General features: G+C 42.8%; 1 protein-coding gene across 2 annotated transcripts in view; it reads left to right on the top strand.

Moving 5' to 3' along the window:
* Positions 1-12029, top strand: part of RPN2 (ribophorin II) — a 55843-nt gene that overhangs the window by 8824 nt on the left and 34990 nt on the right. For both annotated transcript variants that reach the window (XM_004430426.2, XM_004430425.3), the window contains exons 3-4: positions 8068-8163; positions 8729-8904. In XM_004430426.2, coding sequence (XP_004430483.1) covers positions 8068-8163; positions 8729-8904 — 272 coding nt within the window. The remainder of the gene's footprint in view (positions 1-8067; positions 8164-8728; positions 8905-12029) is intronic.

The following is a 12029-nucleotide window of genomic DNA, read 5'->3' as shown; positions in this document are numbered from 1 at the left end:
TCCAGTAGTCTTTGAGAATTTCTGATGTCCAAGGCTTATCTTTTATATTTCTTGCCCCAGACTAGAATCAGTAATTGCTATTATTTATTGAATGCCTCATATGTGCCAGGTACACTGGATATGTTATCTTGAGTTAATTGTCTATGGTCAGAAATATTACCCTGCAATAGAGGAAATGGAAGCTTGGAGAGGTTAAGAAAATTGCCCAGTGTCTGCCAACCATCGTCTGAATACCATTTGGCAGAGGGGTTGACAAACTGTGACCCCCAGGGTCAAATCCAGCTTGAAGCTATTTTGGGAATAAAGTTCTGCTGAAACATAGCCACACTCATTCGTTTAATATTGTCCATGTCTGCTTTTGCACTTTAATAGTAGAATTGAGTAGTTACTTAAGAGACTGTCTGGCTCAAAAAACCTAAAATATTTACTCTTTGGCCCTTGAGGGAAAGTTTGCTAATCCCTGCTATATAAGATTCACGCCTATTCAGATTTCTTCCTGACAGCTATCTCTTGTTCCTGCCCGGCGATTCCTTCCTGTGCGTGACTGTATTAAGGGAAGACTTTTCCTCATGATCACACTGTTATAAACCCTCTAGGTGAATACACCTCCTAACAAAATTAGTTTTGCTCAAAAGAAGGAGTATAGGCATCAGAGTCAGCCCGACTTTTTACTTCTGGCTTCATGGTTCTGTAAAATGGGAGTTACGATGCCTTCCTCACTGGATCATTATAAAGATAAAGTGAAATCGTATTATGCATAGTGAGTGATGGGCCCACAAAAGGCCCTTCGAGTTGTAGCTCTTATTATTATTAATATTTAAAAAGTTTTTCTTCTGTTTATAATTTATTCAGGCAAGTTCAGACAGTGCCTGGCGCAGGTCCTGTGCTGTCCAGAAGGCCTGTGGTGTCTGTAGAGGGCCTGGGGAAGAGAGAGAACAAATTGGGAGACATGGAGGAGAGCAGTCTTGACTAGGAGAGGTTTTGTATTGTAAGGTGTAGGAGGTAAAATTGGAATATTAGGTTAATGTTAAATTTTGGCGGATTTGAGTGCAGGATGAGAGGTTTCTACTGGTCTTTTTCAAGCCTGTGTGGAACCCCAGGATTCAGTCTAGGGGGGTGGATCATGGAGGAGTGAGGCACTCTCGCTTTAACCAGAGCAGCGCCTTTTTATCTGTCTCATGATTTGGGGCTCCACGTGGATTTGGGTTGAACACATACTCCTAAGGGTGTCCTCTGCTGATGTCCTGAGTTTGAGGAGATGTTGGTGAGGGCTGAAGATGTAGACTGAAGCCATCCAGACAGCAGCAGTGCAGTGCGATTTGGGGTAATTGCGTGATTAGGCCAGCTGTGGCTTTCTGTTTATAACACAGATTCTCAAGTCACGCTGCGTGGCTGCCAGATGCTGGCTTCACAGCTGAGTGAGCTGTGCAGCTTGCTGAACGCCTCGGAAGCTTTGTTTTCTCCTCTGTAAGATGCAGATGGTAGTAGTACTCAGCTCACAGGGGACGTACGTAGCGTAGTTAGCATGGTGATGGCGTGTGATGAGTATATAATAAGTATTAGGTCTCAGTAGTAGTACTGTTAATACAGAGTAGTGGTTAATGTACATTGGTTAACATTTTATTTTTTCTCAAACTGTCGTTCCCATTGCTTAATGCCTAACGAACAGAGGGTATTCAACAAATATTTGTTGAATGAGTGAATTGTAAACTTTAGCTTAATAGAAATGGAAGCTCTCTAAATGTGCTTATTAATCAGAAAATAAATGGGTTAATCACATACTTCATTCTTCTAATCACTTATGATATATGCTGTGGTGATTTGTGGCGTGTGCGTTATAAGTAATGGAAGGAAGGGAATTGTAGGGATGTTTCAGAGCGGTTGGATTTTCTTCTTAGAGGTGCACACTAAATAAACCCATTGAGAGAAAGTCTCCATTACTGCCGCTTCCGTGTAGTGGTACGTGTCCTGCTCAGCTGTGTTGGCTTTCAGCTGAGCAGAAGGTACTCCCTCAGCCCTGCTGGGTGCCCTAAATTGGTTGCTGTCACAGATAGATTGTTGGGGGAGATTTTAGTTATTTTGTAACAAGGGATTTTAGCAGTAAAACTGGGAGAAATGGGGTTTAATGAGAATATGAGAATAGAAAGCAGCTCTGGGAGCAACAGAGTGGGGAATGAGAGTTGATTTTAGGTGGTATGAAGAGTAAACGTCTTTAATTTTGATAGTCAGGTACTGTATATATATATTTAAAACCGTAAGCACATGAGAATGGCAATTTTATAGATATTATTGCTTAGCTTTTTATGAGACTTAAGAACAATGGGGGTTGTTTTGTGTTCATTTTAATGAAATATTAAGTAAATGGGATCCATACTATGGCAAAAATTGTGATGGTAGTATTGAAATGACTGAAATCAGGAAACATTAGACAGTGTTCACAGGTTGTCAGTCAATCCAGCATTTTCCCTATCTGTAAACTGGGGATAATAATACCTACCTTATAGGGTTGTTGGGAGGATTAAATGAAATAATAAGTGTATTCTGGCCCATGGTGAGTGCATATAAAGGTATATCTGTTTCCATTCAACAAGTACTGAGTGTCGGCCACACAGCTAGTTGTTGGGGATAGCAGAGAATCAGATATTCCTTCAGGCAGTAATCATTTATGGAACATTGGTATGTGCCAGGCATTGTGCTAAGTGCAGAGAAGACAGCAGAGCCCCTTACCTATCTGAGAGACAGGTACCATAATAGTGAGACCAGGTGCTGAGTATAGAGACACATGCAGTGTGTGGAAAGTACCATGGGAGTCCAGCAGAGGGAGCAGGTCACTCACCCTGTCTGCCGAGAAAACTTACTATAAGCCCCAAACTGGTACAGGGGGAGTTGCCGTCTGTGCTGGCTGCTGCATGAATCGTTCCATCATTCAACAGATATTTAGTGAGTTTCTGCCATGTGCTAGCACTGAGGATTTAGTGTTGAGTTGAACAGAAAAGAGAGCCTCTGCCCCCTTGGAATGTATACTCTAATAATGCAGATAGGCATTAACATGTAATCAAATATATACATGAATATTTGTAACAATGGTAAGTTTTATGAGGGTTAGATATGTGGTGTTATAAGTAGAGGACTTCGGCAGGTGTAAAATAGGGGCCTTTGACTTGGTCAGGGAAGGCTTTCCCAAGGAAATTTCTGAACTTAAATCTCACTCTGTCCCCCTAAATTATAGTTCCTTGAGGGCAGGAACTTTGTTCATTCTATTCTGTGTATCTCCAGTACCTAGAATAGCAGGGGGCATGTGGTAGGCACTCAATAGCTGTTTATTAAATGAAGGAAGGTATGACTGATCTGAATTCTAAAGGGAAAGTAACTGGGAGATGGGGAAGGAAGGGAATTCATGCAGAGGGAATAGCGTGTGCAAAGGACCCGTGCAGGTAGAGAGCTGGTTACATTTGAGAGACTGAAAGGAGGCAGTGTGTCAAACAGAGAATGGGAGAGAGAGGAAGGGGGGCCAAGCCTCTGTGCCTTGGCGCCCACAGAAAAGATTTCGCTCCTTCTCTAAAGAGCAGTTGATTTTATGCAGCAAGTATCAGGATCCAATTTTCGTTTTGGAAAGAGTTCTCTCCTGCTTTGTGGAGGACAGACGTTGGCAGGGGGATACGGGCCGAGATTGAATGCAGAAGGGGTACAAAGGATAACACCGGGACTTCCGACTTTGGCTGCATGGATGGATGGTTGGGTTATTTCATAAGATAGGAACACAGGAAGAGAATTAGATTTGTGCAGGAAAGATCATGACTTTGGTCTTAAACATGTTGAGCTTGAAATGTCTTTGAGTCATGTAAATGTCCATTGAGAGAACTCAGCTGGGGGTACAAATCTGAGAGTTACGTGCATAAAGGTTCTGGATGAAGCCATGGGCATGACTGAGATAGCCTAGGGAGAGAGAGAGGATGGATGAGAAGTGGGTCTAGGAGTTGAAAACCTCCAGTGTTGAATGGTCAGGCAGAAGAGGATGAGATTGAGGAGCAGCCAAGAAGTAGGAAGAGATCCAGGAGAGTGCAGGGGAATCCTGGAAATGAAGGGAAGCAGATGTTTCAGAATGAGGAAGTGATCCGTTCTGTCCATTGTTGAGGGAATGAGCACTGGAAAATGTCCTTTGGGTTTAACAATTTGGAGGTTGCTGGTGGGAAGAGAGAGAAGGTAGCAACTGGAGGGGAGAGAAGGATCAAGAAAAGTTTTATTTTAAAATAAGTCTAGGGCCAGCCCCGTGGCTTAGTGGTTAAGTGCGTGCGCTCTGCTGCTGGTGGCCTGGGTTCGGATCCCGGGCGCACACCAACACACCACTTCTCTGGCCATGCTGAGGTCGCGTCCCACATATAGCAACTAGAAGGATGTGCAGCTATGACATACAACTATCTACTGGGGCTTTGGGGGAAAAAAATAAAAATAAAATAAGTCTAGAGTTTTGTTAATACATTAGGAGTTACCAGTTGTTGAGAGGGAGATGTTGAGTTGACAAGAGGAATGGGCTTTCAGATGGAGAAAAAAACCCATGTGAAGCCTGGAGGCTTAAAAGTGCTTGTTTATTTTGGGGAGCAGTGAGTCGGTTGTCCAGGGCGGCTGGAGCAGAGGTGTGGGGAAGTGTGGTGAGACATGCACATGAAAAAAGTGGGTCTGGTTACAAAGGACCTGGTGTGGGGCTCTCGCCAGAGTGTGCCCTGATAGCATGTTACAGTAACAGAGTCTGGCAAGATTACAGTGTAGTCTGAGAGGAGACAGGAGTAGTTGGGAGCAGTTGATGGAGGAAATAAGGGAGAGGAAAGGGCAGCTGAGAGAGATTTACTGTCTTTTCTTGGTTCCTGATTTGGTTCAGCAAGTTGTAGGGAAGAATGGGTAGAGGAAAGCACTGATATTCTCTACTCTGGAGGATGTTTAGATAACCGGAGTATTAACACAGGGCACACAGAAAGTTGGAAGGGAGCAGATAGGGAATGGACTTTGAGGGGGTGATTTTCAGCCTTCAATTGGGAAGATGAGCCTGGAACATGGGAGGGCAGCTGGAATCAGAGTTACAAATCCCCCAAAAGTGGCCGACTGGAGCTTCATCACTGGGTGGGCTTACTGGGAGTCCAGAGCATGTTTTAAGAGGTCTCTCCCCTCTTCTGCTGCTCTTAAAGCTGTGCTGTCAACGTGGTGAGCTTTGAAACCACTGACTGCTGGTACCGTTTACCTTGCTTTCTGCAAAGAATTAGAGTAGACATGATGCTGGCTTTACTCTAGAACAGATCATTTTTAGTGGTCCCTTGAGAGCGGGAGATTGTATAGCTCAGACCCTGGAGCAGGCTGCCTGGGTTTGATTCCAGCTCCTCTATTAAGAGCTGAGTGACCTCGGACCAGTTACTTTGCCTCTCTAATGCCTCCGTTTTCTTGTCTGTAAACTTAAGATAATAGGAGGACCTAATGATAGGTCCTATACATTAGGTCCTCTTATTAAATGAGAAATTCACATAAAGCACTTAGAACAGTGCTTGACACATTTTAAGTGCTCAAAAAGTCGTAGCAATGACTGTAATCATTGTTTGGTGCCTTGGGTGCTCTCATTCCATTGTTAAAGCACCAGATGGCGACAAAGCACCTGTTTTAAGCTTACATTCTACTGAAAGGACTGCTTGAAGAGATTGTTTTCAGTCTTCAGATCCCTAATTTGTGAGACACTTGATATCAGCCCAACTTCATGGGAGGAGAGTAAGACTGGAGATTGAATTCTATTATGTAATCAATGATTCTGCCAATCATGCCTACATAAAAAACCCCCAGTAAACACTCTGGACACTGGGGCTTAGTTGAGATTCCCGGCAGGTGATACATATTGAAGTGCCGGGGGGTAATGCATCCTGAGGACACAAAAGCATCACATTTGGAAACTCCCAGGCATCACTTGATGGGTTTCTTCTTGGGTTGATTCTGACTTGTATCATTTATATTAAAACTATGAACTTAAGTATAGCACTTACTGAGTTATTTGAATTGTTCTAGTAAATTATCAAACCTGAAGTCATAGCAGGAACACCCAAATTTGTAGCCAGTTTGTCATAAGTGCAGGTGAAGTATTTTGTTTCTTTCCTTTCTCTCTTTCAAACTTCTGGTTGAAACTCATTTGTTTTAGACTCTTATTTAAATTTTATTCATAAAATTTTTTTAAAAAGTGTTTTGGTTGAAGTAGCACACACACACAATAAAATATCAGATGATACAGAATAGTGAAAAGCAACAGTCCATCGCATGGCTTACCTTGTCCTACTCCCTGTCCTACTCCCCAGAAGCACTCACTTTTAACTGTTTTTGTTACCATTTAATTTTGAATTTTATGTTACCTCAACCAAAATATTTAGTGATATAACTATTAAATAATATTTCTTGTAGTTTGATATAGTAGAAATAGCATGGGTTTTATTATGGGCTTACTCTGTGCAGGCACCGGGATGGGCATTCGTCAAAGTCTCTGCTCTCAGGTAACTAGTCACTGGGGGAGGTAGTTACAGTGTGGAAAGTGCTTTGGGGGAGCACTCAGGAGAGAGGGCACCTGGCTTATCTTAGGATGAATGTCAGTTAAGGCTTTCTGGAGGAGGTGACATTTGAGCAGAGATGATGAGAGGACCTGGTTTGGCAGACAAGAAGGACAAGAGAAAGGTGCTCCTGGCGGGGGGAGTTACAAGGTCAAAAACCTAAATGGCGAGAGCATAGTGTCTGGGGAGCTGCGGCGGGCTGGAGGGTAAGGTTTTGGAGTTGGGGGTGTGGTGATGAAGCGGGCACAGAGAGTGAGCATGATTCGTGAGGACATTTTATGCTGTATCGGAAACTGTGGATCTTTTTTTTTTTTTTGTGAGAAAGATCAGCCCTGAGCTAACATCTGTGCTAATCCTCCTCTTTTTTTTTTTTTTTTTTTTTTGCTGAGGAAGACCAGCTCTGAGCTAACATCTATTGCCAGTCCTCCTCATTTTTTTCCCCAAAGCCCCAGTAGATAGTTGTATGTCATAGTTGCACATCCTTCTAGTTGCTGTATGTGGGACGTGGCCTCAGCATGGCCGGAGAAGTGGTGCGTCGGTGCGCACCCAGGATCCGAACCCAGGCCGCCGGTATTGGAGTGTGCACACTTAACTGCTAAGCCACGGGGCCGGCCCCAAAACTTTGGATCTTATTCTGAGAATAATAAGGAGCCACCCAAGGGTTTTATTAGCAGAGTAAGATGGTTACATTTGTATTTTGTAAAGATCACTCTTGAAGCATTATACAGAATGGATTGCATGGCTTGAGACCACTTAGCAGATGATTGTAACAATCTAGGTGAGAAATGGCAAGGACCTGAAATCAGGCAATGAGAGAAGCCAGAGGGCGGGGATTGGGTTTGAGAAACGAAAAGGAGATAGACTCTGTTGGCTTGGAGGGTAAGGGAAAAGTTGAGAATGATTCCCAGGTTTCTGCTCTAGGTAGTTGGGTACATGGTGATGCCGTACATGAGCTGGAAAGTCCAGATGAAGAAATAGAAGGTTTCAAGCTCATTTTAGGTGTGTTGAACCTGACTTAGCTTTGGAGACATCTAAGTGGAGACCCAGTACAGTTAGAATCAGAGAAGACACTGCCACTTACTAGCTTTGTCACCTTCATCAGGTTACTTACCAATTCCAAGCCTCAGTTTCTTTTTCTGTTAAATGGGATTGGTAATAGCTACCACAGGGGTCCTTATGTTCATAAAAGGAAGAGCATCATAAACACCCAGCACAGGTTATGGCCAGAGCAGGTGATGAGTGACAGTGGTTTCTTTCCTTCCTTTCTAGGGTTCAGAAGGACTAGAGTGCCTTCAGGTTTGTTGCTCCTTCTGTGAAGTCAGCAATTTTGGGAAATATAGTGTCCTATGGAAACTAACTGCATAAAAAATGAAATCTTGTGTAGCTCATACTTTAAGCCATCATAGATTGCTTAGAATTTTGTCATCTAAAAAACACATATGCTTTTCCCAATCACTGCATGTATTACCACTTATCATTGACTTTTCCCCCTATTTAGAAAGCGTGCGCCTTCATTAAATCAAACCTTGATCCCAGCAACGTGGATTCCCTTTTCTACGCCGCCCAGTCCAGCCAGGCCCTCTCAGGGTGTGAGGTGAGTCCAGCTTCCTGCTTCTGTATTTACTTTAAACTGCAAAGTGTATTTTTCAAGAGGGAGGGTCATGTCAGATTATTATTTTTTATCATTGAGAATCCATTAGTGTGGGTGGGAATTCCATTCTTGTGGGTTTTTTTTCCCTTAAGGAAGTGAAGTTTATTTATTTTTCCCCTGAGTTTTCACTTTTCATGGATTTTAAATAACTTTTTCCTGCAGTTGCCTCTCTTCTGGGAAGCCTTGATTCTTCTTTCCATTTCTTTTTAACATTTAAACACGTTCACAGTAAAGTAGGAATGTCCCCAAACCAGATTCTAGAAATCCATTTTATTGAACATAGGAGAACCATGTAAGTGGACAAGTGACTTGCTGCACTCTCTCCTAAAGTGTTGTGCTAAGGTTTTACAAAGATTTAATTCTGGTGTCTGGGGAATTGAGGGGGAGTGATCATGTGCTAGACAGGTGGTGTCACTTTGGCAGTTGCCCTGCGTGCCATCTTTGGTATGCCTGCTTACACATTGCCAGCACCTGTTCTAAAACTCTGTGTCTGCCAATCCTTTCTTAGATCTCTATTTCAAATGAGACCAAAGATCTGCTTCTGGCAGCTGTCAGCGAAGACTCCTCTGTTACCCAGATCTACCACGCAGTTGCAGCCCTGAGTGGCTTTGGCCTTCCCTTGGCTTCCCAAGAAGCACTTGGTGCCCTTACTGCTCGCCTCGGCAAGGAAGAGACTGTGCTGGCGTAAGTCATCATATCAAGCACCTCTCAGGCTTGATTTTTGTCAGATATTATCCTGAGAGGGTTCATTCTCGGTTCAGCAAATATTTTCTGGACACCTAGTATTTGCCAGGTGCTGTGCTAGGCGCTGCAGACATACTATTGAACTAAGGTGGGTAAGGTCCCTGTCCTCATGGGGCTCACCCAGACTTCCCCAGGCTGCTCAGGCAGAAGGCAAATACTGAGTCAGAGCATAAACACACTGTCGCATAGACACAGAATTGCCTTTTGAGGTTAGAGGCGGAGCAAAGGTAGGAGATAACTGAGCGGGGGTGAGGCCAGTGAGCCGTGTGCTTGTCTCTTGTTGAGGCTTGGCCAGGGCACGGTGAGATGTGGCAGTGGAGGCTCTGCACTGCAGGAGGGCTTATGGGATCCCTTGAAGTGTGAGAGAGACCACCTGGTGGGAGAAGAGGGTGCTCAGAGCAGGGAGTATTCTAGGAATCAGATTCTACTACTCTGCAAGAGGCTCAGGTGAAGGAGAAGTACCTTACAGGAAAGGAACTCTGAGCAACTTCCCTGTTTATTATAAATTTAAATGTTGTAACTGACTTAAGGATGTTCACTAAACTTCAGAGTGATAGTATATGTAGTTTTATTCTTTAACACTGAAACTCCTCGTTAGAACAGTATATGAGTTTTTTGTTTTCTATGTGTCGCCCATTTAATTGCAACCCTGAAAGAATGGAGCACGTGGACTCCTGTTAATTGTTTAGCAAGAGGTTGGTGACACCAATTCCATATTGCAGAACAGTTCAGTTGTTTCCCAGGTGGTGGTTTTTTTTTTTTTTTTGCTAAGAACCAAAATGTTTCTAAACTTGAAGCTTTGTTACGGACAGGGCTCACAGTCAGTTGACGTTCTCTCTCTCTGTCCCTTTCATACCTGCTCATATTCACAGGGTCAGTAACCAGTGACTTTGGGGCTGATGCTTTTCCCAGGGCTGATGTTTGTACACACCGTGCCCAGTGCTTGGCCCCGTGGTCCTCTGGTTTCAGTTCACACTATTGTGATCTCTTTTCATCATCCCTTGTGGAATGCCTCCCCAATCTCCACCATCTCGTGGCATGATGTCACTGTCAATGCCTCACTCTGATGCCACCTTCCACAGAAGTCTGTCTATTTCCTTCTGAGCAAAAAGGAAAAGCTCCCTCCTCAAAACCCCAGAACAGGAAAAAGTACAAGGAAGGTACATCCGTTTTGGAGTCAGTTAGACTTGGGTTTGAACACCAGCTCTGTTCCTTCCTTGCTGTGTAACTTTGGGCAAGTTCCTAACGTCTCTGAGCCTCATCTGTAAAATGAGACCAGTCATCCTTACATTATAGAACAAATGTCAGGATTAAATGAGATGATACATGTGAAGAGCCCTGTGTAATGCCTGGTTCTTAGTGGGCATGCAACAAGTGGAGTTCCTTCTCCTCTAGAGCACTTCCTTCTGAGGTCCCCTTCTCGGGGAGCTGGTTGCTTCCTTGGTTGTATTGTAGTTATTTCTGTATTAGATTGTAAGCTTCTTTATTTGCAGTGCTCGTAGAACCTGGCACATGGTAGGTACCCCACAAAGAGTTAATAAAGGCTGAAACTAGACTTTTGTGTTTCTTTTCTCTTGTAGAAAGCTTACAGTAAGTACACAGAGCACATGCTTGGGATCAGATAGAACTGTGTTCAAATCCAGACTCTTCTACTTTAATACCTCTGTGACCATGAGCATGCTGTTTAACTACCCTAAACCTCAGCGTTTTCATATGTAAAACAGGGAGAGTGATATCTGTCTCATAGGGTTATTGTGAAGATCAAACTGGCAGGATGCCTTATGTCATGTTACTACTAATTTGCCCTATTTAAGGAAATGTGATTATAAATTAGGACTCTTCTAAATGGGCCTTCTACGTTTAAGTTGACTTATTCTAGGAAGTATGTTCATAAACTTGTCTAGAATAGAAAAGAAATATTTGTAGGTTTGATGAACCATTTGAAAAGATGTAATTGTGGTCTCTCATAACCCAATTTCTTTGAATCATCTGCTGTGTATTCGCAAGACAGGATCTGCTTTCTTAGTGTTTGAATATAGTACTCCAAAGGGAAAGAAATTGCTGACTGGGGAATACATAATTAAAGCTAGTGAGAAAACTTTTCAAAAGCTAAGTGGATTAATTTCATTCTAAAAACTTATGAAGTTGTTACCAGCATGACTCTCACTCGTTCCAAAGAAGAGAAAAGTGATATCTTAATTGAAAAGTTCTTCCTAGGCTATCTGAGCAGGCTTCTCTGGGCTCAGCTTTATCATGGGCAGATGTGGGATTTGTATCTTGTTTAGAAATTCAGGTTTCATTTTCTCAAGTGCATTATAACAAAAGGCATCCCATAGGAGTTGTCGAAGACTCTGGGTCTTCTCCGTGAATTGTGACTCCTCTGTTTTCCAGTTTGTCATCTTAATGGAATTAGTTTTCCATGGAGGGAATCTAAATTGTTATGATCTCGATGAAAGCAGACAAGTTCTCGCTCTACATTCCACGACACATTGAACTGATGAATGGTGGTTTTACACAAGGGTCCAGTTGTCTCTGGGGAACTAGGAAACCATTCTGGGGTTGAGTGGTAGTCTATTTTACCACCAAGGGGCCTCAGCTTTCTCCATTTGACCCAGAAAAACACATTTATATTTTCCAAGTTATCTGCATTAAAAGAATAGAATCTAATAAAAAGTTGTATATGCACATACCTAGCACATTCCACCTTAAAAAGTTTATTTCACAGAAATACACTCATAAATGGGTAAAAATATATGAATAAGCCATAAAAAAAAATGAAGTACTGAATACATTCTACAATATGGTTGAGCCTTAAAAACATTATGCTAAGTGAAAGAAAGCAGACACAAAAGGTTGCGAATTATATGATTCCATTTATATGAAATATCCAGAATCGGTAAATCCATAGACAGAGAATGCAGATTGGTGGTTGCCAGGGGCTGCTGGGAGGGGAAAGTGGGAAGAAACTGCTTAATGGGTATGGGGTTTCATTTTGGACTTATGGAAATGTTTTGGAACTAGATAGAGGTGATGATTGCACAACATTGAGAAATATACTAAATGCC

Source organism: Ceratotherium simum, chromosome 21 (assembly GCF_057802395.1).
Source record: "Ceratotherium simum simum isolate JZ-2026a chromosome 21, ASM5780239v1, whole genome shotgun sequence".
Lineage (NCBI taxonomy): Eukaryota > Metazoa > Chordata > Mammalia > Perissodactyla > Rhinocerotidae > Ceratotherium > Ceratotherium simum.
Note: the sequence above shows the minus strand (reverse complement) of the source record. Positions and strands in the feature narration are given on the sequence as shown.